Source organism: Haemorhous mexicanus, chromosome 3, assembly GCF_027477595.1.
Source record: "Haemorhous mexicanus isolate bHaeMex1 chromosome 3, bHaeMex1.pri, whole genome shotgun sequence".
NCBI lineage: Eukaryota > Metazoa > Chordata > Aves > Passeriformes > Fringillidae > Haemorhous > Haemorhous mexicanus.
Window position 1 is genome coordinate 44,385,023 of NC_082343.1, and position 26,157 is coordinate 44,411,179.

Consider the following 26,157-nt stretch of genomic DNA (forward strand, 5'->3'; position numbering starts at 1 on the left):
TTGCAAAGAAAGGGAAGCCCTCCTCAAGGGCAAAAAAGGAGAAAGTAGGCTCCAAGGATACAGGAGTGTGCTTTGTCTCCTTCTAGGGAAATACTGCTAGAGGTAGAAATTACCACTGGAAAAGCACTCAAAACTCAAAACTAGAGGCAAATCCAGCAGGTATTTAGGGTTGGGAAGACAGCACTGAATAAAAGCAATGCAACAGAAAAGGAAAGCTGTAGAAAATGCTGCTCCTGGGCTGCTCTGGGGTACATTGGTTGTTGTTGGCTCACTGGCCAGCGCTGAGGTGAGGGAGGTGGGAGCTGTCCCTGCAGTAGGGCCTTATGAACAATGGGGAGCTGAACACTCTGCACTTTTGCCACAGCAAAGGGAAAGGAAATAATCCATTCTCCACAGTATGTGAAGCAAGTAATGAGCTCAAAGTGCAGCATGGAAAGCTCAATACCGATGGTAGAACATACTTTCCGGAGGTGTGGGCAATTGCATATTGCAGTTGCCTCCAGGGACTGAGGCATCTCCAGCAAGGTGAAACACCCAGGGCTGTCAGGAATGGTTAGGGACAGCTCATTTTGTTTCTAGGTAGCTGGGATGCAGTGGTGTTTCCTAACAATCACTCTTCCAACCATACCTTTGTAAAACAATGCAGAGATTGCCAAGTGCTATGGTTCCATGGTGATTCACTGACAACACAAAGAAAACCAGACAAAGCCTAGGGTGTATTTCAGTGCTCTTGCTCCCTCACTGTAATATTTGTTTGTGTATGTGGAAGTAGATGCGCACCTGTTGCATTCACTTTTTCTCCATTCACTTCACTGATCAGCTCCTTTTGTCCTGTGGATTGCCTGTGTGTCCCTGAAGGGCAGCCTGAAAACCACAGGAGCAGATATCCTCATGGGAGCCCTTTTGGGTCTCTTCCTTGTGTGTGCCCAGCTGACCAGTGCCAGGCACTGCCCCAGGAGATAACTAGTCCCTGTGGGTGAGGCACACATGGATGTTGGGTTCTGAGCAAAACCCTGCCTGTCTTTTGCTGCCGCCACTGCTTGCAAGAAGACAAAATCAAGACCTGTCAGATGTACAGCTGGGTGCTGTTAAGTGCTGTCTGTCCTGGGTTTTAGATTACTCTCCAGCAGAGAAAGATCACAGAAACAAGAAATTACACTTGTTTCTTACAGTCTTGTGTTTGAAAGAAGAAGTTGTTCTTAGCTATGTTATATCGTTTACCTGTATCACAGCATCTCTCCATAGTCTCACTGGAAAAATCTCTACTTGGTTTGCAGTGGTTCCTGTTTCCTTCCCTGCTGGATTGACAGGCTCAGCAGGTACCCTCAAAATTGGTGTAAATTCCTTTGACTTTGCACAGCAGCTAGTGGCACCATGGATTATTCAGTCAACATTAACCCAACAACCTTATTGCCACAGCATGAAACAGAAGGAGAAAGCACCCATCTTTGTTAGTAAATAATTAAAAATTCCTTTGCCAGCAAACTGAGGAAGTATGAATTGAAGATGAAGAAATAAACCCATTATTTTTTCCCCAAAGCAGTGGGAACTGGATTCTGCAAACCCCTATGCACTTTGCTTCCCTGTTAACTGAAGCATAAATGTTCTTGTGTTCAAGGCCTCTCTCCCCTGACTGGAGCTCTTCTGCATGGCTTGTCCTTCACAAGCTAAGTGACAATAATAAATTGTCCTACTTAAGCAAGGGACTTATTTCACCTCCTCACCACACTCATTAAAAAATGGCAATGCTAAATACACTTAAAGATCAAAGGCCTGGTATGCAAAACAGGTCCTGTGCAGCAAACTGATGGGCTCCTTAGTATTTTGTCTCTATGGTGCTATTGCCTTGACAAGTTAAAATATCCCTTGTCAGCTTCTGTGTGAGCCTAGACAGAGAAGGAACCATCAAAAAATAACTAAATATTGTCTTTGACTATGGTCACTGAGTGGTTAATTTTTTTTAAGCTTTAATCATCTTTGACTTCAGGTTTGGCTATTAACCCCACCAACTGATCATTAACTCTACTGACTGAATGACTGATTTCCAGAGGATCAGTCCAAAGAAGGATTGGTTTTTAGGGTTTTTTTTTCCCTTGAAGGACTTTAATATCTCCTACCAGCAGACAGACAACCTATTGAATCCCCTGTAAGACTTGGGCTGAGCAGGGAGGTATTGCAGGTTATCTGCATAGAAACACACTGCTCAGAGCTGATAAACTCACTGACACTCTATCCTGCTTTCCAATTTAACTCAAGCCTTGCTAAGCAGCAGGAGTAACCTCACTGAATTGTTGAGGGTCACAGCTTGAGGTCCTTAATCAACATTCCCAGCCTAATCAATGGGACTTTGGCAAGCCTAAAATGCAAATCAGGATATTTCTGGTATTTACCCTGGTCCTTTTCCTTCCAGAACAGCTGGTTAAGGATAAATATAATGTTGATGCAGAAATGATCAAATGTCAATTGGACTTATTTTTTTTAGTCCTTTTGTCTTTAAAATGCCTACAGCTGAAATTTTCTAAAGGCAATTTTTCTGTTTAGAGAATGATCTGCTAATAAATTAAAGGAACATTGTTTTTAATTTATAAACGATTCTGACTCACAGTCCATATCCTAAGCCGCAACACCATCCTGCCTTCCTGACTTGAGATCCCTAAGACCTAAGAAGCTGACTCGGACTCAGCAGAGAAGGGCTGGGATTGCACTGTGTTTGCAATGGGTATCTTTCTTCCAAACATGACACAGACAGAAATAAATTAGGAAAAAGCCTCTTGTACACTGGCCCTGATTTCTCCCTGGGAATCACTGGGGTCTTGATTGCCCCCTGTGATATGAGAATGAATTAAGCTCAGATTTATAAATAGCAGCCTAACCACTCCTGTGCTGACAGGCACAAATGTCAGGAAATGTGTAGTTAGTTACACCGGCACTGCATCTTTTAACTTCAATTTAAGTACCTCTTTCATACCAGGGGAAACAGAATAACACATCTGGAACTAAAAGATTCCTGCTAGACTTTTCACACTAACTATTTCCAGCTTTCTTCCAGATAGGAGTTTTCAGCAAAATGTTGTCTAATTGAAAAATTCTGTTTCCTTAAAACTATTGTTTTTCTTATGAGACCTACAAAAGAAAACATACCCAATACATCTCTCAAACGAAAGTAGCAAGGAAAAAATTATGAATATCAAAGCATCCCTTTTTCCATTGTTGACATTTAGAATAATGTTTTCTTTATTCAAATGTCTTCTACAATTTAAATAATTTTACTTTTAAGTAATAATAATAAAAAAATCTTGAAAGCACTGAAATTTAATATTACCATTGACTCAAACTGCATTTTGATTGTTTGCCTGAAAATATTTTCCACTGTTTTGTTTTCTATCCCATTTTGTGACTTGACTTTTTCCATTTCAAGCACCTTCTCTCAGCTGAAAATGGTAACCAGATATTTTGTGCCTGAATAAAAAATAGGATGAAATCTCAGCTAAGACAGCCCCCAGGTGCCTCTGGAATATGTTCACAGAGGAGCAGCACACCTGTGCTATGGCTTTAGATATAATAGCAAGGCTTTGCTGTAAGTCAGCCAGGTGAGGAGTGCTCCACCAGGCTGATCATGCTACCACCCTCCTGTATGGAGCTGCTAGCATGAGGTTCAGCAGGACCACAAAGTGGACAGGACTAGACAAAAACTGGGGGAGAATTATTTTTCTGCGTACATTCATTGAATTCTTCTATTGTAGAAGTGCAATCATGTTGATTCACAGTCGGCAGGATGAATGTCCCAGTATAACAAAAGCAACAGGTTTTCCAGTTAATTTCCAGTGCTAAAATCCCTCTGAAAAATCTGTTCCTGTGCATAGAGAGGGACTGTTCCTGGTGGAGCAAAGCTCACAGTGAAGTACCAGCTGTCGTATTGGAGCCAAGAAGTTGCAGAGGCAGCTGCTGCCTGCCTTTCCTGTGTTGCCTGCCTGCCTCCAGCCCTGCAGAGCACTGGGACCAGGAGTGCATCAGTAGTGCTGGCTGCATCCACACACGTATAAAGCTGCCTCCTCAGGCTCAGGCTGTGGCAAGATCATATTAGAAATATTTATCCAGCTTCCAGGAAAGAAATAGCACCTCTGTCAATATAGTTCATAGCAGGGCCTCTGGCAAATACCCAGTATATAACTACAGCCGCCTCCAGTCACAGCTGTCACTGTGCCTGAGGGCAGAAGCCACAGTAAAGCCCAGACCCAGGAGCAGCAGCTCTGTGCCGGCTGCGCTTGCTGCGCCTTGGGCTGGGATGCTGAGCTGCTGGAGCCGGGCTGCGGGCTCTGGGGCTGCCGGCGCATGGAGCTGTGCAGCTCTGGGGCTGCTTTACAGCTTGCGTGCTGTGCTGGGTGATGGGCTGCGGGCACGGGTGTAGGCACTGCAGGGCTGCTGCGACATGGGGATGAAATTCGAGCATTTGGGAATGTGGGGCTTGGTGCTAGGCTGCGGGTCTGCAGGGCTACAGGAATGGATGCAGGTCTGCCGGTGTGCTTGGTTGTGGGACTGCCGGGACCCCGAGCTGGGGAGGCATGAGCCTTCTGGGTGCTGGGCAGAGGGAAGTGTTGGGCGGGAGGGCTGCGAGATCCAAGGCAGCAGGTCTGCTGAGTGGGGGGGCTGAAGGATGCGTGCGGGGGCTCTGCGGGGCTCCGAGGCTGCGTGCGGGGCTGGGAAAGGTGCGGGCGGGGGATATGGGGAGCTGCTGGGCTGGGCTGGGCTGGGCTGGGCTGGGCTGGGCTGGGCTCACGGAGGTGGCGGCATGCGGCAGCGGCGGGCTCCCTCTGCTGGCCCTGCTGCCTTGGCGCCCTGGAGCGGCCGCTTCCCGGCACTCCCGTGCCCTGCTTTAGCCGTGAGTTCAAGGAGATGCCTACAATATCTTGGTGGGGTTTTTTTCCCTTGTTGCCTAGAACTGGCAGCAGGAGCCTGCATGCCCCGTGTGCGGTGTCCTCTGGCGCCATCAGGTTACTGATTTGTTCCCTTAGCCACAGCTCTGAGATCACAGCTTTGCACTCTGAGGTCATTTTTCCACTGGATGGGATCACTGACATGACACCAAACCTCGGTATCGTCCTTGTTTGCAGCTTGCTGTGGCCGTGTGTGTCACAGAGCTGTGAGCAGGAATGGCACCTGAGGCCCTCAGTATCCCTCTTGTCTAAACTGCACAGCAGCACCACAAGAAAATTCTGCTTACAGGTGCTTAATGAATCTAACTCTCCTTCTCCCAGGGACAGCTGGGACACATACACAAGCACAGTGAGGATATTTTTATTTTCTTACTGGATACTTTTGCTTCCTACTCTAAAAATCCTCCAGTATCAGGCATGTCCTGCTGCATGTACAAATAGACTGTGCTGCACTCGTTTCTTCATCTCCTCTTGGATGAACTAAAAAATTGCCCACCTGGTTCACTACTCATCAAATGTAGGCAGTGCCAGCCCCTCGGACACGGCAGGCAGGCAGCGAGTTTCCCGGAGCTGTCCTGTACCACCTGTGCAGAGTTAGCAGCCCTGCTACACCTCAGGGAGTGAGAACTGGCACAGTGTTTCTCACTCATGTGCTCCATGGACCACTTCTGGAGCTATCTCACCAAGCACGCAAAACCTTGATGCTTGACCTGCTCATGGATAGCCAGAGGAAAACCCACTAGGTTTTACCCAAATTTTAATTTGCAGACCCCAGTATTTTCCAGCAGAGGTGCAGACCATCTGTCACAAATTTAAGGCAACTGGCAACAGGGTTGATTTTCTTAGCTCCCTTTCCCCAGCAGATAACCCTCAGGGCCTGCTGACAATAGGCTGCAAACTGTTGGCATTGATAGATGAACTTCCTCCCCTTCCATACAGCTTGGAAAATTGCTTCCCTGTCCCTTATTTAAACAAATGAAATATTCCAACTCCAGACAATGCTAGAGATAATAATGGAAAGAGGGACCAGCTTAGGATTTGAGCCTCTTACCTACTGATTCTTTCTATCCCTCACCCCTCTGTTCTAGCACCCCTTTCTTAGATTTTAATTAAATAAGAAAATTTAATAACAAACTCAGAATGTTAACCAGGATATCTGGGCAAGGTGAGGGAGAGAAAAATAATTTGAAAGGTATTGGTGTTTCAAGCTGTAACCTTGATGAAGGATTTGAGCTGGCAAGGTGGGAATTTACAGTCTTGTCTACACCAGCAGTACAGAAAAAATCACTTTCTGCCTTTCCTACTCCTGACAGCCAAGGCTCAGCCAACCAATATTCTCCGCATCAGCAGCCAGGGATGGGAGTCTGTCACAGAAAGAACCAAACACATACAGCTGCAGCTCCAGCATGAATACAGATAGACAGAGCAGGAGCATGTTTTGTGCTGCAGACCCCTGGAGGCAAGCTTGGCTTGCAGCTCGCATACGTGTGTGCCAAGATACCTGTGTGTGCTGCAGTATAGGCGTGTTCAAACCCTTGCACTGCAAAACACTGGAGCTATTTTAAGGATGGGGAAGCATCTGGCCAAAAAAAAAAAGCCTTGTGTGTTTGAGCCTGGCTCATTTAAAACCCTTGTTTCTTCCAGAATATTGGAAGTAATGAAAGTGCCTGCAGTAAAATACCTGATAAGCCTCTCTTCCTCTATAGAGAGGGTAAATGCATGTCATTTTCCAATTAGCTCTTGCTCTGAGCAATTACGTTGATCAAATAATTGAATAAGTGACAGGAATGTGAATTCTGGAGACAGTTAATTTCATTCATCTGCCAGTTTATAGCCTGACTTGCATGAACACATAAACCAGGCTAACGTGTTATTTATAACTTTGAAAATGCAATTATAGTAGTCAAACATGAAGAGTTGTGTGTGCAGAGAGGAAGGTTTCTGCTAGTAAATTATTATAATAGCATAATGAGGAAATTTGTTCTTTATAGCCAGCTTGTAGGACAGGAAGGATGTGAGACTTCTGTTTGAGAGAGTGAACAAGGCTGGTGTCAGCATCAGCAGGTGGAGCAATGGCCCTGGCCTGAATGTGGGGCAGAGGGGCAGCTAAGCCTTACCCTCCTGTTTTGTGAGACGTTGTGTGTGTTGTGTCCTGCTCCAGGGTCTGTCAATGAGGGCTAAATATGTCCCCCAGCTTCCCATACTCCTCTCCAAGTGAAGCTGAGCATCATTTTTGATGGAGAACCAGGACTGGGATCCTTTGCATTAAGGTGAGTGCAAGAGATACAAAGCAGGTGTTTTCTGCTTGGGGTTGGTCTTGGGTGAGCATCAACTGGAAAAAGCTTCAGTTGAGTGTGCTTGACAACAAATTACTTGGAACAACCCTTGAAGTCAAAATCAGGTCCTTGACTTCCATCAAAAGTATCAATCCTTCTTGTAAGTTTTCTTCAGGAAAAAAAAAATTAAAAAGCTCATCAGGAATGCAAACCATTTGATATTTCTTCTTAAAGCTATTTTTAAATTGTCTTAACTGATCATACCTTTTATCTGAACCCCCTGTAGCCACCTGGCCTACCACACTAATTAGCAGAGATGCACAGTAATAAAAGTAGTGTGCAGGCATGAGCCACTGCCTCACAGGGAGTATTACCTGGTGGAGTTCTACACTGGCTGCAAGGAGGAAATCTGTGCAATTAATTGCTTCCTGATTAAAGGCATTTGCAGTCTGGCCCTTAAATCTTCAAGGCCTAAAACCACATGCAGAGTTAAATATGGAATTTGCTCACAGTACTCAAAAACATTGCCCCAGACAGCAGGATTCAGTGCGGTAATTTTGGTTGGAAATAATCACTTTCCAGCCTAAGCATATTTTACCTCAAGCGAGTACTTAGAAAGTGCCCCAGTCCAAACTAAAGGGCCATAGAAGGACTTGTGGGGATTTAAAACAGTTTCTAAACCAGCTTAGTTGAGCTCTTACCATTTTCCTGTGAGGACATGCTCTTACAGGAATTAATTTCACAGGGCATGAGGCAGCAGAGGCAGAAACCCCACAGGACGTCTCAGGCTGAAAGGCTATTTAAATGGTAATAAACTTCAGTGGATGACAAAAACTAGTGACTGATTAGAGGCACACCAGGAGAGGGGTTATCTGGTGTGAAGCTGCGGGGTGGTGGCACCGGGGCCTTCTGTTCCCTGCACACATCTCTTGTCCCCTAGCAAAGAGGATGGGGTTAATCCTGCCGGCAGGGAGGAGACCTATTTCAGGCCAGCAGACAGCAGGAGGGAAAAGCTCACCACGGGAGGTTCTGGAGTTGGGCAAAATGAGGGGGCAAAATGAGGGAGGGTGCTGTGTGTCAGGAGGCTGGGGCAATGCCAGCCAGCACTGGTGTCAGGCTCAGGTGGAGCCACGTCTCAGAACAGCAGGGGATCCAGCCTCCATGTGCACCCTTCCTTAAGTGTCATCGTTTTCCCGAGGGCATTTCCTCCCCTCTGATGTGGGGTCACCTATTACAGCCGGTCAGATGAAGTGACTTTATTTTAGTGGGTCCAAGGCTGTTATTGCTGCCTCCTGGAAAGTTGCAGCACTGATGATTTATGGAGACTACTGCTCCCACCTAAGAAGGGGCAGGCTTTGTTTGGGATCACCGTTTGTCACACTAGAGCTGAAATGTCCCAGAAACACACATTTTGTTTGCTTATGTGGTGCTGTTGCTCTGGTGCTGCTCTTCCATCCCTTCTTTGCCAATTGTTTTTGCAAATTTCAAAAGAAATTTACTGACCCTCCACTCCTAAAAAGCACTTTAGGATCTAATTGCCTCTGACTATGGGAGTGGGCTTCCCAAATTCAGGGGGGCATCTTCAGTGTGTATTTAAGCACCGTGCTGGGTGGAAGTCAGAGAGACAAAGATTACAGATCTTTCTTTGAAAGCCTCCCAATCCCCCTCCTCCCCATCAACTTTGTCAATGGCAAGAGCAGACAGGCCTGAATTGTGCTAGGACAGATGTACCGACTGTAACTCAACATTCAGTTTGACATCCTTCCTCCACAAAGCGAGTCTGGCACCTCTGCTGGAGAGGAGTGGGAAAACAAACAATCCTGCCAATTGATAGTGAGGGGAAAATAAAGCAGAACAGAAGCTGCTTATCAGAGATCAGCACTTTGAGAGAAAAATTCACTGAATCCTGAGGAAGGAAGAATTCTCTGCAGAGCTTCAAGTACTCTCCTGACAATCCCATCCTGCAGGAGCTGAGACTAGGAGTGGGCTCCTTCCTATAGTGAGTACTGGGTTTGGAAAATTAACATAACAGGAATCCCCAGACTGCAGCAGTGCCATAAAGCTACAATTAAAACAAAACAAAACAAAGCAAAACACATTAGTGTGACTGGCACAGATTGTTGTCTGTGAATTGTGATTTTTACTAACAGTAGGAATTACTCAAAGCACAGAGAACTCAAAGTCCAGAAGCCTGGAAGAGTATGAGGCAAAGTTTTCCCTCATCCCAGTCAGTTTGGAGAATGTCTGAAGTTCAGATCTTAATTTTCCCAAAGTTTGTAGTGTTTAGATTCACATGTCTTGTATCACAATGGATTTGACAAAGTCTCTCTTACCTTCATGAGACTCTTGATTTTGTTAGGATCAGTTTCAGGGAGGACAGAGGAAGAAATGTATGTCTTGGTGCAATTAGATGAAGAGCTATATGCTTTTAATTTATTAATAACTTGAAAACATCATCAATCTGAGCATCTCCAAGGTTTTGCCTTGGCAAAAGCAGCAGTGAAGTTAACAGTAACCACTCTTCTTCCTGGTCAACCTCCCTGGTGCATTGCATTCACTAATCACATGCCAAGATATTATTAGCACACCTGAACAAGATTCCCAACAGCTGGAGTGCCACATTATATTTTGGGCAATCGAAGATGATGCCTCAGGGTCCAACTCCTGCCTTGACACGAAGAGATCAATCTCTCAGCTTTTGTACCAGCTTTGCTCTTGCAGTGGCTGGTGAGAACAGATGGAATGCAGTTGTGTCTGCTGGCAGGGGGTGCCCGTGCTCCCCACATCACCGAGGGGAGGCTCCCCAGTGCACGGCTCCCGCGGGATCCCCGCTGGTGGCCCTGCACCACTGCACCTCGCTTCAAGAAATGTGGGGAGCAGCTCCTCTCCATCCTCCCACAGTATCTCCCCCTAGGGTGGGAAGTGAGATGCTCTGCCCATCGAAAGGAATGTGGCTACTGCATGGGGAGGGAGAGAGAATAAATACCACAGGGCCTCCCTCAGATGGCTGATCTAAAATTGCCTGAAAACTGCCCTGATCAGCCATGTAAAGCCCCAGGAAAGGCACTGCTGCTCAGTGGACAGCACAGGCCATATCCCTTGCCAGTACTTTATCTCAGTGTCAAGCTGAGCACACCTGTAGCAGATAATCTAGTTCAGTTTGTAACCCTGAAATTGAGAACTGTATTACAGAGCATGTTGAGGCTGCTGAAGCTGTATAAGCAGTTTCCTAAATACACAAGAGGTAACTACTCTGTGTCCAAGGTGGCTCAAGCAAATTCTAATCTATTACTCCAGTCAACATCCCTTGAAGAGGTAAATGACGCAAATCTATTTTCCCCAGTTTGAGGTGTTTCTCTCCCCACTATCCTCCAACTTTGTAGGGATTGAAGGCATATCACAACTCCCGAACCTGTGAGAAAGATGTCTATGATCACAGAGCTGCTTGGCAGATAAGCCCCATGCCAGATTTGATTTTCATCAGAGAAAATACACTGAAGAGTCTGTAAAACAACTAATAATTTTAAGTGAAAGGTAACCCAGTTCAATTTAAACAGGTGGCAGCAAAGGAAATTCAAAGAGTGTGTAAGTTATAACGACAGGTGGTGGGGACCTTCTCTGTTACTGTGCTGGAGTGCAAATCTGCTCTTTGAGCATGGAGTTACACAGGAATTTCAGTCCAATGTTGAAGTTAAATGACCAGAGGTCACACAAACTTGACTTTGAAAAGTCACTAATCTGAACATTTTACATGAGACATAAAACTGCAGCTGGGACAAGCAACTTTTTACATCTCTGCAGGGGCTTGAAGTGTAGCAGCGTTTTTCAGGCAGAACACAAGTTACATGTTGGTACTTACCTAAAGAAAAGCAGAAAGGTGAGATACTCTAGAGGACACCTGCCAGCAGTACAGAAACACCTCAGGAAAACTGGAAACCCTAAAAAACTAACAGTACAAAGATTAGAAAATGCAGAACACAGCCACTACCAAGGAATGAAAAAGACCTGAACACAACATCTGGATCATTTTCTGCATCTTCTTCCCCCAGCATGCTACCCAAAACCTGCCAAGCCACACTGCAGGGCAGCACAGCTCCCATGCCTGTGCCTGCTCGCAGGCGTGCACAAAGCTCCATCTAGTGAGGGGACAGGCTGTGCTACACATTCAGCACCCAAGGAAAGCAGGGATGGACTCCAGACACAACAAAGTCTGGAAGATAACAAACCCTTTAGCATTACACTGCCTCTGTGTTGATGGTCCATCACGCATACACACACATACACACAAAGTCCCATCTGACGAGAGTACAGCCTCTCTATGTCCAGAAACATTTTCTTCCAGCCTCAACTCGCTGAAGTGACTTTGTAAGAATGTAACTGAAGTGACATCACTTGGCTTTCATCAGCTGGCTGCTGCTCACCTCTCCCTCACAAGGGACTGACCTGAAGCTCTCTGACCTCCCTGAACTCCAAACATCCTTTTTCTGACGATCAAAACAAACACACCACTAGTGCTGTAGGTCCAAAAGTGTAATTACATGTTTCTCACTGATCAGAAAAGTTATTGCATTAAATTCTAATACATAAATTTACCTGAATTTTAAAAAATCATTTTACACAATTTTGCCACAGCACCTAAAGGAAACCAGATTTTATATGCAGTTATCCCAAAAAAAACCCCAGTATTAATGCCTTCTCAGATTAGCAGACCTGTAGTTCATTCAGTAGTTACTGCAAATCCCAACTTGAACAACACTATCGCCACAAGTGTACAGCTCAGGAAAAGGGAAGTGCCATTCCAAAACTGAAAGGTTTTAAACTGTGACTCAGCATACACTGATTTTCTCTGTTAACCAAATTAATATAAAAGGGTGTTTAGTTTAATTCCACACCATTTTCTTTATGTTAGTATTTTTTTTTATGATGACTTAATTGGGGTTACAAGTCACAAAATATCAATGCCACTTATAGCAGTTTATACAATCCACACCTGTTTGAATTGTGACAGACACAGGAACATGATGTTTGATTACTCAAATGAAAAGTCCCTGATGCATTAAAACCAACATCAATGTTGGTTTTAATGCCCACTGCTCCATGGATGGCAGTAGAGACAAAATCAGTGGGCTCAGTGTGCCATAAATAGATTGATGAAGGGCTCAGTGACAGAGGCATAACAGAGCATGTGGCAAAATTACATTCTACATTTCATCCTCAGCTAAGGGTAAGCTGTGCTACACCATCTCACAACAGAAGCATGAACAGGGCTCTCCTCCTTTTCAGCCTCATGTTAATGCTTGGGAATTGGGAAACGACAATTCAGCTTCTTGCATTAAATCCCCAAGCATCACAATAATCAGTCTAGAGTTCCAGATCTAACCCTTCTCCTGCAAACACACACACACACACACAAGATAAGGCTCATCTGTATTTATTCTTTCTTCTGCTGTTAAATAAAAAGAAATATATCCATATTCACAGAAAGAAAAAAAGCCATCTCTTCTCCCTCTCCTCCAAAATACCCATCACCTCAGAGAGCTCTCATTTATAATTCACTTGAAAGTATTTCTCAGATTAGGTTTCCCACTTCAAACAGATGACAGAGATTGTATTACTTTGCTATACTTCACCAGGTTCTGATATCAAAAATAGTTCACTACTGAAATAACACCAGTAGGACACTCAGTCTCTCTTTGACAGAACATGTTATACAAGTTCTAACTCACTGTCCCTGTCCCTTAAAATAACAGTAGAGCTATTTCACTGGTTTTCAATCAATGCAAGCTGGGAGCAACAAGTTACCCTTTAAAAACATTTTGTATGACTTTTTTTTTTTTGTGAGTTGCTAACAAAAGGCCCAAACATTGAAAAGCAAGTGAGCAGAGACAATAGAATGCTTTGCAAAATCTGACAGTTCAAAAGGCATCCAAAGAGCAAGAGAACAAAACCCAGCCACTCAAGTGGAAACTGCATTGAACTAGCACTATGAAAACAGGGAGAAATTAAGAAGCTTCAATATAACAGTTATGCAGAATGTTTTACTAGTGATACCTTTTGTTTGTTCAGGCAGTCACAAGGCATTCATGACCATGATACAAACTGCTAGACCTTTAATTTGAAAGCACTACAGGAATAGGATATTTAGTTATTCCAGTTAAGGATGCTTTTTGAGGGACTGATTACAAGGTCCCTTAGCTGTAACATGATTTTCTCACAACTAAGAAAGTTTGCACAGAAACAGAAGAAGTTTGTACAGCTTAGAAGTTGAAGCTGACAGCTTCCCAAAGCCAGCCTTGACACAAGACTTGGCTTACTTTATTTTCAAAGATACACTGCATGAGACACCAGCCAACACCATTCAATCCAAACATAAGAGCATTTGTATAAAGTTTCCCCATCAACACTAAAATTGCCAAACAAATCCTTGTGATTTATGCAAAGAAGATAGCTCTTCTTGCTTATTGCTGCATTACAGGAAATGATGCTTGTTCTTGCAGGAGACAGTGTGTATTTCAAAGTTCACATCTCTTACAAAAAGCCTCAGTCTCTTCACCAGGTGTTGGTTCTGTACAGCAAAACTAGCATTCCATTTTTTCCAAATGAAACAGTCCCTTCAGTCCCTCTCCCTGCCCAGCATGTCTCAAGAGCATTTATGCCTCTTCACTATGGTTCCAACCAGGAGACAACAGCCTGTAATGCATTTGTGACAGCACCTCAAGCAACAGTGCACACTTCACTAAATGGATGTGACCCCAGTTAGATCCATGAGAAAACATGGAAGAGGAACACAAAGAGAAAGGGAAGCAATTTATTCTCACTTCTCTTGAAGCGAACAAATGGTTCTGACAGCAGGTTTGTTTTCAGACACTTATAACTTGGGCTGACAGGCCAGCTTATTTAACAGAAAAAGCCCCTTCACCCAAACACTAGAACCTATACTAAAAACATTTTTATTTCAATCTGCCTCTGAAATGAATGAAGATAATCTCAACGTTAAAGAAAAGTCTGCACTGCTACCACAAAAATCACATTGTGCAAATCCATGTCATTTATCTGAAGTGCTGAGTCACATCTGGATGGTGGATGTGCCTTCCTGAATACCACACCCTGGGAATGCTTCAGCACTTCCCCTCCTACCAGAACACTGCCTTAAAAAAGAACTGCTACAGTGACATGATGAGAATTGATCTTTTCCTGCCATCTGCTGTACATGTATGTAAGACTTTCACAAACAATTGGCCAAAATTTGTGTATTACAGTTATTTCCCAAGTCACAAATACTACACAAGCCCTTCATACAGGATATGCTGTCCAAGGACACGTGACCTACACCTTCTCACTTCCCTGCACCCCATTCACCAAATAAAGCATTACATGCTTGCAGGGATTGATTCAAAGTCTTCAGCTTCTGGAATGCAGCAGACAAGAGTTCTGCATCTTTCAGGGACTCAAAAAACCCCTGTTTAGTTCATCTGCTCAATGTACAACATGTTCAGTAAGTGCTGCCACCTTGTTCCCGGGAACAGTTAGGTTCACTTCACACCACAGAGGTGGTACTTTCCGGATTTACACGCATCAATCTTGAGGCATTTCTCAGATCCTGTAGCTGCTTGGCTGGTTTTCCAACTCCTTCCTCAAACCTTTTTTCCACAACAGGAAGGACAGTTTCATACAGGAAAGAGGCGTTCTGCCTAATGAATGCTTTTTTCTCAGGGTCCTGTTCACACCGTAAACTGTAGTCGACATGCTGGACAGCCACCAGGATGATTTCCACGAGGCTCTCCAGGAGAACCATATGGAGCTCTGGAAAGTAAAGCTTTAATGCTTCCTCCAAGAAGGCCATAGTCTGCTTAGTGAAAGCTACTACAGTGTAACTGAGGTTGACCCAGCAGTCATCACCTGTGTATTGGTCAAAATTGCCCACCCCACAGCTCCTCATCTCCTCCCTGAGCTTCCCCAGCGCCTCCGGAGTCATCAGGTTCATCTTTCTCCACATCTCCTCAGAGTTGCGGTGCTTGGTGGCCTCGATGATGATATCCTTGTAGCTCTGCAATGCACCTTTGATATCCTTTACCAGGAGGGCATGAATGATGAAGGTGAGATCCAGTCCAATCTCACTCAGCTGCTTGCAGTGCTCTTTAGCCACCTGGGATAACAAAGAAAAGCAATGTTATGTTATTACTGTGTTGTTATTACTGTGCAGGCTCCCTTTACATTTTACACATTTACCAAATTTATCTCAGAAAACTGAGAAGGGTTACTCATACTTATTTCTTGTGCTTTAAGAATCTCGTTAATGAGAAATTAGTAACTGAAAGATACATCCTGGCTGCCAAAAATACTCTGGACAATTACACTATATAACCCACACACGTAAGCTTTCCCCCCTCCCCCCCCCAAATTAGCAACTGAAAGAAAGCACAACCTCAGAAAGTTAGTCTTGCAAAAAAAGTAAGAAAATGTAGCTAAGGACAGCCTTGGAAAACAAAGAAAAAGTTCTGAAGTACTTATAATTCAGGTGTAGCTTACGTAAATTTTAGGACCTCCTACTAGTTAAAGGCAAATTAAGAATCAACACATTTTGCATTCCTGATAAAGGCAGGGTTTTTCTTTGACATGTATTATAACCTTAAGGCTTTCCTCTGTTAAAATGAAAAAAAGCCAAACAAACTTCATATAAATATTAATCTTTCAACGCAGAAAACCTATGTGTAGACCCACACAAGAGTCAACAACTAAACGAGGGTTAGAAAAGAGACTTTAGAGCTTTCAAGCCTTTATTTCAGCTGCTGTGCCCCACCACCCCCCTCTTTGGACTCTCTTACCTTGACACACTCTGCCGCAGTTGACAAACTCTCTTTGCTATCAAATACTTGCTTACTGAAGGCATCTACAAACATCCTCATGGACGAGCGCGCCCAGACTACAAAGGCCGAGTAGCAGCCGTTGTTGCCGGCGAAGTCCGTCTCAAACTCCCTGGCCGTCTCCAGGAGGCTGGTGAAGAAGACATGGCAGAGCTTGTGGATGTAGAGCAGCGTGGCGCCCTCGATGCGCAGCTGCCGGATGGCCGTCTGCACGGCGGCTGCCCGGTTCTTCAGGAACAGCTCGCAGGCCTTGGTGGACTGGCCCAGGCGGATGAGCTGGGACACGGCTCGGCGGGTGGCCCGCGGCCCTCCTCGCAGCGAGCGGTCTGGGGACAGCTCGAACACCAGCACGTCCGTCAGCTGCCGGACGCGCTCGTCCACCTTGGCCCGCAGCTCTTTCACGGGCTGGCTCACGGGCTTGTCCGCCAGGTACTCGTTCAGTTTATCCAAGAGGTCCACCGCCCCCTCGAAGTCCCGCTGAGCAATGCAGACGTCCAGGTCCTCGGGCAGCTCCTGGATCCACTCAAGCGAGAGGTCAACGACCTCCTCCTCAGCGGAGCGCTCATCCTCCTCCTCCTCGTCCTCATCCTCGTCGAAGGGGTTGGTGGATTCGGGGGGCGTCGGGGCGGGCCGGGGTAGGGCCTCCTGCTCCAGCCGCCGCTTCTCGCTGAGGGCACGGTTGCGCTTGGTCTCCTCCAGCACCTCCAGCCACTCCTTCTTGATCTTGGCGTTCTCAGCCTGGAAGATGCGGCTCTCGGGGAACATGAGCAGCTTGAACATGTCCTTCATAGGCGGGTTGTCCTTGACGTTGACCACGGCCAGCCCGTCGAGGGGGTACAGGGCGTCGTAGCGGTAGGCGCCGCGGCGGTTGGGCAGGGCGGTGGCCACGAGCAGGCAGTCGTTCATGAGGAAGGCGTGCACCCGCTGGATCTGCGCCATGTGGTCGGCGTCGTACTCCACCAGGTCGCCGTTGTAGACCAGGTACTTGCCAGGGCTCTCGGGCAGGAGGTCGCGGCAGCCCTCCACCTTCTCCAGGAGGGTGGTGAGAGTGCGCTGCCGCCCCTCCTCGTTGGCCGCGGCATCCTTGGCCGACAGCGGCAGGAAGGGGTCGGCGGCGGCGGCGCGGCGGGCGCCCAGCGCGGGGTCGTCGCGGTCGGCCTGGAGGAGCAGGGCCTGGGTGACGGCCTCCATGATGCCCTTCTGCTCGGTGAGGATGTGGCTGAGCTGGTACATCTCGCTCTCCAGGTAGCTGATCTCCCGCGCCGTCTCGATGAACTGCCGGTAGTTTTGGTAGACATTGCGCTTCAGGCTCTGCGCCGTCTCCTCGCTCAGCGCCTGGATGCGCTGCCGGTGCTCCTGCAAGTCCCGGTCCCCGTCCGACTGCTGCGACAGCTGCTTCACGTACTCTCCCGCCGCGAAGCCGCCCGACTCCAGCTGCCGCCGCAGCCGGCTCCCACCGCCGCCCTCGCCCAGCGACAGCGCCATGTCCGCGCCGCAGCCGCCGCCGCCCGGTACCCGCCCTGCCGCTACCGGGGACGCGACACCGCGCCGCGCCTGCGTCCCGCGGCTCGGCGGCAGGAACGGCTGCCCGCGGTGACGCGATGAGGCGGGGGCGGAGGGAAGGGAAGGAAGGGAAGGGGAGGAGAAGGAAGGGAAGGAAAGGAAGGGGCGGAGGGGACGCCGGCGGCGTGCGCTCTCGGAAGGACGCGGCGGCAGCAGCCCGCGGGTCGGTGCTGCGCGTGCGCCGCGGCAGCTGCGGTTTCCGGTGGCGGCTGTGCCGGCCGACGGCAGCCGCGCTCGGGATGGAGGACGAGGATTTCTTGTTGGCGCTCAGGCTGCAGCGGGAATGGGAAGAGCAGGACGAGGCGGCGGCAGCGGCACCAGTAGCAGCAGCAGCAAAGCGCCCTGATGTCTCTCCGTACCTCTCGTCCCTCCGCCCGCTGTCGGTGGTGGACGAGGCGTGGGAGCTGCTGGACCCCAGCCCCGACGTTCACGGCCTCTTCGTGCACTTCAACCAGACGCTCTTCTGGGGCAAACTGGAGGCTGTCACGGTGTCCTGGAGCCCCCGCATGACCAGGTGCGGCACCGGGGGGTGTGGGGCCGAGCTCCCGGAGCTGCCCTGTCCCGGGGGCGGTCGCACGGCCGGGCGGGCGGCGGGCAGGCCCATCCTTGTGTTTGGGAGCGGCCCGCCGTGCCTCGCCTGCCCCGGCAGCGTGCGCGGTGTCGGGGCGGCGGGAAGGGCCGGCACCCATGGAGCCGCAGCGAGTGGCTGCCAGTGTCGGGGAGGAGCTGTCACTTGTCGCTCTGTGCTGCTCCTCGCTGTGCCCCGCTAGCGCCGTGCTGGTGCCTCGGCTTCTCTTCCCGGGCACTTGGATGTTCCACATCTCTGGCAGAGACCGTACGGCGGGACGGGAGTTGGTCGCTGTCGTTGTCTCCCTTACCTTGCATCTGTCGTCCCTGGCAGCCATCAGTGGCTTTCCCCGGGGTGCAGGCAAGCCGGAGGGATGTTAAAATGGAAGAAATTACTTGGTCTTAGATGGTGTGTGTGGAAACCTGACGTACTCGTGTTGCTGCTCTGGTTCTCAGTCTTTATGGTAGTTTTACTGCACGACGGATAGGCAAATATAAACCAATAACAGTATATTCGAAAAATGTAGAATGGGTTAGGAAGGGGAATATAGAAGAAATCTGAGGTTAAACAAACCCGGGAATCTTTGAAGTGCAGTCTGCAGTTCTGCAGCAGATGCAGTTGGTGGCGGCTGGAGTCCCGCTGCCTCTTATCCTCTGCTGCCTGCAGTGTTCTTTAGGCATTTGGAAATAATTGGATATTGCACTGATAGAGGACTAACTAACTCAGTAGGACTAACACAGACAAGAAAAGTGGTGCTTGCTGGGTTAGTCCACAGAAGTGGAAGTATATGCAGATTCGGTATGAGCCAAAAGTTGAGGAAGGGTGGGGAGTGAAATTGAAACAACCAGCAATTAAGTCAGCATTTGCTGCTGTGACTCTCCAGCCTCCGTGCAGTGTATTTTAGTCCATCACAAGTTCTGAAGGAAACATTCTTCTGCCTTCAAAAGAGGTTTTTCTTCTCTAAGGAACTTGTGGATTTTTTTTTTTTTTGTTTAACAATGCTGAGTTTTTCAAGTAACTACTCAAAGTGATTTTATTCCATGTTCTGAATGACCTAGCATGTGTTTACAGGGGATGGCATTTTAACTTAAATTCTCAGTTTTCTTCATGTGCTACAGAAACACATAGATTTTCATATTTTCTTTCTTCTTTTCCTTTCAGCTCTGCTGGTATCTGTTCATATCACGAAAGAAGTGGGTTGTGTTCCATTCGTCTCAGTGAGCCGCTCCTAAAGTTACGGCCAAGGAAGGATCTTGTGGAGGTATTTGAACATGGCTTATGAACCTGCACATAAATTGTATTGTGCCCACCCCTCTACTTCATACAAACATTTTAGATTTCATAGCGGTATTCTTTTGTGCTGTAAGTTATAGGACTGTTACGTTTGTGTGGCTTGTGTTGCAGTAGCATGGTAATCTTTAGTTTTATGTTTCTAAGTGGGCAACTCCAAGTAGAAGTTTATTGACTTTATATAGAGAAAAAAACACTCCAAGTTTTTAACTCCTAAATTATCCTTTAATATTCAAAGCAAACATGGACTGTAGCTTCTAAAGGGTCAGCAGCAGAAAATAAGGATATGACTTAACATGATATTTTGCTGCTCCTCGGGCCTCTGCCAGAGCTGCTGCTTTGAGCTGGCTGACCATTCCGATTTGCCTAAGAACAGAAATGCTGTAGAGTTTCAGCTTGCTCAAAAGTGGCTCTTTTTTGGGGGTGTGTAGGGGATGACGTCTTTAAAGATGTGATTAAAGTTTGAAGATTATTTCTTCTTTTTGGAATGCTGCTTATTGGAGTGATATTATGCAGCATGTTTTAGTGATGTGGGAGTAGGGGTAATTTTGGTTTGATACATCAATTATGTTTTTATGACCCAGACTGAGTATGTGAATAATCAAAGGTAAGATCAGTAACCACTACCAATGTAGATGAGTAAAATACTTGCAACTTAATGGTGAAACTGAAAATGCAATGCTTTTCAGTGAATATCTAATGGTTGCATCATTGCAGACACTGTTGCACGAAATGATCCATGCCCTGCTCTTTGTTACTCATAACTACAAGGATCGTGAGTCTCACGGACCGGAGTTCTGCAAGCACATGCGTCGCATTAATCTCCTGACTGGAGCCAATGTCACAGTAAGAATAATCCTCTTCACCTGATTTAACAGAGCTTTCTTCCTGGTTTGCTGTTTTAGTTGACTGGTGCAGAATAAGTAATGTTCTTATTAGACACTCCACAGTTGGTACCAATACAAATTTGCATCCAAGTGCGTGCTAGTTCCATAGTTATTTGTTGGGGATGGTGGTGGGAATAGGTTGAGGAAGATGTGGTGAGCTGTTAGTCATGTAATTTTCAGGTATGTTCTCTGTAAGAATTTTTCTTAAAGCTTTTTGTGGTAAACTAGAAAGAGCTTAAATGGTAGCAGGGATAGAAGTGCTCCATGTGAAGAGCAATCAAGATTTACATCAATAAAGGGTAATGATATTGTGTCAATATTTAAAAATAATGTGTCTAATAAGATCAATTAAGGTAATAGCTAAAAGGAGAATACAATACTGGTATTGTTTGCAATGCATTCTAAACAGTTCACATTCTAGGTGAAATTGTAGATAGATTTCCAAAGTGATTTTATTGCAGTTCCACCAAGATAACCAGGATATATTCCTACACATCCTGTCTTTTTTTTAAAGCCTTGTTTTAATGGTAGCTAAATATTGATCAAATTTTACTCAGGTCCAGCTCTTTTAAGTGTTAGTATAAAAATCACAGCAGTAGTGGAAAGAATTGAATGGAAATAGATTATTAAAAAATATTATAGAGCTAGTGATATAAAATTTGTAACTTCTTGAATGACTGTTTTTTTGTGTTTTTTTCCTTAACGTAGATCTATCACAATTTTTATGATGAGATTAATTTGTACCGCCAGCACTGGTGGCGATGCAATGGTCCCTGCCAGAAGAGAGCGCCTTACTTTGGATATGTGAAGCGTTCAATGAACAGAGCACCCTCTGCACATGACTTCTGGTGGGATGAACATCAGAAGACCTGTGGGGGCACATTCACAAAAGTGAAGGAGCCAGACAAATTCTCAGAGAAGTCCAAGCAGAAAACTCAGACAGCAAAATCTCCACATTTCAAGTCAGCTAACAAAGGTATTTTATATTTTTTTTTTCTTTTCTGAATTGATTTTTGTCCAGACATTTTCTTGAATGAATATGAACCAAACACTATATAAGCTTGGTTTAGATGTTACTGTTACATAGCCAAAGAACAGGGCCTGTTTGTTTGTGCACTCCTAGGCTGCTCCTCAACTGAATTGTCTGCAAAAAGTTTAGTTTGATGCATTATTTTCAAGCAGCAGTGTAGCACCTCAAATAATAAGCCCATGATTTTTTTTAATGAAAAAATTATTAACTCATTTTTAATCTGATTTTGCAGGCAAGACTCAAATGCAGGGTAATTGCAAAGACCTGACTCCTTTTAGTGGAATGGGATATCGGCTTGGAGGAGGAGACGGTGTGCTTTCAGAGAAAAACACAAATGCCAGCAGCTCCACTGCAAACAGTGAAGCACACAGCTCACTGCATCATTCAGCCATAAGGACAACACCAATCCCTAAAAAGGAGATAAAAGTGGAAAAATTACCCCATGGCAGCATCTTTCCGCTCCATAGCAGTGGTGCCAGTGAGAAGAGCAACTTTGCATTAAAGCACGAGTTTCCAAAACTCTGTGCTGCTGATACAGAAGATGACGAGAACGACTGGGGGTTGCCTGCTAGGACGGCTCGTGTTGCTGAAGGAACATCAAGCCAAGGCTCACCAGTTGGCAAGAGGGCTATGCCATCTTCTAACTGGTCACCAAAACGAATTTGTTTGGAGCAGACCCCAAGAGCTCAGGGTGCATCTGGGAAAAAAAGCTTAGAATGTGTTAATACACTGCAGCAATGGCCAAAAAAGGAAGACAAAACTGCCTTTGAAAAGTATTTCAACAAAAAGGGGGGTACTGTTTTCCCTACAACTACAAAACCAGGAGCTGAATTTACAGAGTCCTCTGCAAGTTCTAGCAATCCTGTGCAGCAGGAGAGAAGAGTCAGTTGTCCTGTCTGTGAGACTGATGTTTTGGAATCTGAAATAAATGAACATCTTGATTCTTGTCTTTCATAGAACAGCAGAAAGTTTCTTAGAAAGATAAACCAGGGCTGGAAACATTGTTTGAAAGGTAATTTTTGCTCAGGGTTTGCTTAGCTGTGGTTAAACTCCATGTACCTGTTCTGAAATGGAATTTAAAATGTAGCTGACCTCCATATCCTCACAGTAGTAAGTAAGTAAAAATTGTGTGGAATGCTGCTAGGAATACTGGTAAAGACTGTTCCTGGACATGTCATAAAAGCTTTCATGATTTTCCAGTTAAACTTCCTTCAAGTGCTATACAGGACAAATTAGGATTAAAGTGACATTACCTGCCAGTCTTTATTTTGCTCCTTCTGGAAGCCAGCCAGGTTCATGGTTAGCAGGCCAGTCAGTTGAATACTAAAGCCATTGTGCCATGAGAAGTTGTGAGTGCCAGGCACGTGTGTTTTCTATGTGAGCTGCCTGAAACGTTCTCTTGGTGCACTAAGGTATTTAATGGGTTAAGCATTAAACTGTGTGATTCCTTACAATCAGTAAAACTGATTGGATGTTTGCTTAAACATAAAAATTGTTTTATATAAAGAGGTTTTAAACAAAATAGTTTTATATCTTGTTACTGTAATTTTAAATGGCTGTACATGTTTACAGTGTTACTGCTGCTCTCTTAACTCATGTTAAATGCTTCATATTTTAAAAAATATTGACACTACAGAAGTTTAATGTAAATTACGTTGTTGTTGCATACTCTGAATAAATTGTTACTGAAGTTTAAATTTCCACTAAGCCTGGCCATTTTGTGTCACTTACCAGTGGGTTCACCTGTATATAATACTCTTTTTTATTAGAGCCTTTCTCTATTAACATATTTCCTTCTTTAATTTCTCTGTAAAAAGAGATGCTAGTGAGTACAGATTGCATCAACTGCTGCTTTCTCCATCCTGTTTTTAAAACGGTTTCACTATTGTTGCACTTCTCTGAAAAATTTTATGAATACTGATAGTAAAACTTGCTTTGCCATGGTAATTTTCCATACTTCATTCTTAAAGCTGCAGCTGTCTATCAGTGATACTTGACATTTTCAAGGACAGGACTACCAAGAAATATTTGTATTATCTTACGTTTTTAAGATGAGGGAGAGAGTTGCACCACAAAGCATCTCTTACATCATGAAGTATTTTTGAGAGGTATTTCCATTAAAATTGCTCTCTGCAGTTTCCTCATTTGACTTTCCTACTGTTACAGACGTGAGGAAAGGAGAAGGATTGTGGATATTGTTAAATGTGGGGATTTTTCCTAATGTCTTCTTTTACTTCTGAATTGTTCATTTGAATGACAAACAAAAAACAAATGAAGAATTTAGTGAATAGTGTAGCCCGTTGAGAGAGGGGGGAGCTTAAGTTGTAGGCAAGTCTGTCCCTCATATACACGTCTTAAAATAGGTCATTGTCCAAACAATTGAGCAATTCTGGATTAGCTATGGAAAAATAGCACCTCTGTCATGTGTTTTTACAAGGAAGTATTCTAAGACTAGCATCTCTTTTATGCAGAGAGGAAGGATTTGCAGTTACTATTTATTGCAGGTTGTTATTAGTGGGTCATGGGCACCTTCATTTTGGGTATGTTACTACAAATGCTGTTTCTGTAAAATGTTGTGCTTGAATACAGTGTCCTGCCCACAAGGATAACAATGACTACCAGTATGTTTTTTAAATACACTGCTCAATTTGGGTCAAAGATGAGAAATTCCATCCTCTCTATCAGTTGTCTTTGTCCTTGAGTGAGTTTAGATACTGCCTGGAACAACACATGCTGTCAGTGAGCCTTGAACAAACCCACTTCACTGAAATGCACCATAAGTTGCCTGAATGGAAACTTGAGAAATAAGTTAATAGACTTGATTTCCAAGGCAAAGCAGCTGTGAAGGAGGGTCAAGTGTGTGTGTGCATTTTGTCACTAGAAGGTTCTGCAAACTAAAGGAAAAAGCCACCTCATTTTGTGGTGACCTACTGGGATTGCTCTGGATAAGTCAGAGAGGAGTTCCAGAGGTTAAAACTACCTAAGTGGGGGTTACTTGGCCCTTTCATTGTTATCATAAGAGACTGCTCTTCTGTTGCCTTGGAACTGGTTATCAGGCAGGAAGTCCTGAAGGTCGCATATTAGCAAGTATTTTTTACTTTATGGAAATGTTATCTAGGAAGTTTTCATAACACTTGAATTCTGATGAAGCAGTGGGAAGAATTTTTCTCAGGGCTCCTAAAATGTATTAGTATCTTGCAAGAAGATATGCAAAATAAATAGTCTGGTTTAGAGCATATTTTAACAGCAATAGTGTGCATTCATGTCTCCTCTATTTGTTTTCACCTGGCATATTTGGGAGAAGTGTATTCTCACAGCCACTTCAACCCCAGTGCCTGTGCATAAGCTGAGGAGGAGGCTATTTGCATCTGGGTGGAAGCAAGCCCCTCAGGCAGGGCAGGGTCTGCTGCTCAGAGTGTGGAACCAGGAACCTGTTACCTGAGCCCCCGTTCTAGGAACATTTCCCAAGAGAACAACCAGAGAAATATTGCTCATTTGGAGCAGGCTTGGCTACCTGCCTCTGGGCCAGTGTAATTAATGAAGGTCACCAGGTAATAATCTAGTACAAAATTAAAGGCTAGAGGGGGCTTAGACGTAACTGGACAAGAACTGAATAATTCCTGAGGTGCAAAGCAGCTATTCAGACCTCAAACTTCCCTTGGTGCAGCAGGACACTAAATGGCTTATGAGGGTTTTCTTCCTCGTGTGTTCTTCTGGAGCCCCTCAGTTCTCCTGCATTTTCCATACACACAGCATCTCTTCAAGTAAAGCAAGATACACTGTACTGAAGGCTTAGCAGCAGGAAGGAATCAACAACAAGTTTCTGAGGAAAAAGGCTGATGGACATCTCTTTCAAGTGGGTGGAGCAATCCATGGTGATGGTGGGAGGATGCAGACTGCTCTGGCTGGAGAATGTTAAGAAGCTGCTACCGCAGCAGTTTGCCTCAGCACTGCTGGGTCTGGTCATCCTAGAACCCCATGTCTGTGCCTTTTGTTGAATCTTGCCACCTTAAATTGAAAGGCCACTAAAAGGTTGGACCAGGCGACCTTGTGAGGTTACACCTGGCCCACATCTCCCTGTGACCATGTTTATTGCTGCCTGGCGTGGTGAAGGCAGCAGTGCAACCGCTGGTCTCCAGCAGCTGCTCCCTAACTGATAGCCAGCATTCATCAGTTTTACACCCAAACTGAAATACCCAAGTTCTTACTTGCATCCGCATTACTACAGCTGTCTTGAAGCCTTGGGATTTAATAAACTATTTTAAAAGATAGGAATGTGAAGACTCTGCATAAAAATTACCCTTGAAGTGTGGTTTGTGGGCACACAGGTCATGAAAGAGACTTGCATTTCACTGTATGTGAAAATACGTATGTGTGATTTCATAGACTCCTGTATGGAAAAAAAATGTCACGACCCCAGGAGCTTTGTGCGGAGCTTTGGGATCCTTCACCAGGCCGTTAGGTGGCACTCCTTGCACGTAAGAAATTCTAATTTCGTCCTCTCCAACCTGCGCGGGGAGAGACCAGAGAGTGCAGGATTTCCAGCTCGTGCTTCGCCTACCCTGCACTCCAGGCTGAACGTGACCACCAGCAACCCTGACTGGACCACAAACAAGCTAAAGGAGGAGGAACAGTGCTGGTGGTGGGGGAAATATCTGCGACTAGCTGGGAAACAAAACGTAAATTCACTGCTAACTAGATTCCGTTAGTGATTCTTTAACTTTGCTGCAGGAAGGACTGGGAAG

General features: G+C 45.5%; 2 protein-coding genes across 2 annotated transcripts; one reads left to right on the top strand and one right to left on the bottom strand.

The window, feature by feature from the left end:
- Window positions 1-12,625: 12,625 nt before the first annotated feature.
- Window positions 12,626-17,671, bottom strand: EXOC8 (exocyst complex component 8). Its single transcript, XM_059841598.1, has 2 exons — window positions 16,036-17,671; window positions 12,626-15,356 (listed from the first exon to the last, which is right to left on the bottom strand). Exons 1-2 carry the CDS (start codon window positions 17,557-17,559, stop codon window positions 14,748-14,750), a joined length of 2,133 nt encoding a protein of 710 aa, XP_059697581.1. The 5' UTR covers window positions 17,560-17,671; the 3' UTR covers window positions 12,626-14,747.
- An 82-nt stretch (window positions 17,672-17,753) lies between these two features.
- Window positions 17,754-23,109, top strand: SPRTN (SprT-like N-terminal domain). Its single transcript, XM_059841599.1, has 5 exons — window positions 17,754-18,151; window positions 19,367-19,466; window positions 20,213-20,341; window positions 21,091-21,358; window positions 21,645-23,109. The coding sequence occupies exons 1-5, from the start codon at window positions 17,877-17,879 to the stop codon at window positions 22,367-22,369; spliced, it is 1,497 nt and encodes a 498-aa protein (XP_059697582.1). The 5' UTR covers window positions 17,754-17,876; the 3' UTR covers window positions 22,370-23,109.
- The last annotated feature ends 3,048 nt before the right edge of the window (window positions 23,110-26,157 follow it).

Bases quoted from the DNA above. Each gene is read 5' to 3' on its own strand.
- EXOC8 (XM_059841598.1), bottom strand. From the start codon at position 17,559: ATGGCGCTGTCGCTGGGCGAGGGCGGCGGTGGGAGCCGGCTGCGGCGG. The intron at 15,357-16,035 runs GTAAGAGAGTCC...TTGTTATCCCAG, and splicing joins CTGCGGCAGAGTGTGTCAAG to GTGGCTAAAGAGCACTGCAA.
- SPRTN (XM_059841599.1), top strand. From the start codon at position 17,877: ATGGAGGACGAGGATTTCTTGTTGGCGCTCAGGCTGCAGCGGGAATGG. The intron at 18,152-19,366 runs GTGCGGCACCGG...TTTTCCTTTCAG, and splicing joins TGGAGCCCCCGCATGACCAG to CTCTGCTGGTATCTGTTCAT. The intron at 20,342-21,090 runs GTAAGAATAATC...TCCTTAACGTAG, and splicing joins TGACTGGAGCCAATGTCACA to ATCTATCACAATTTTTATGA.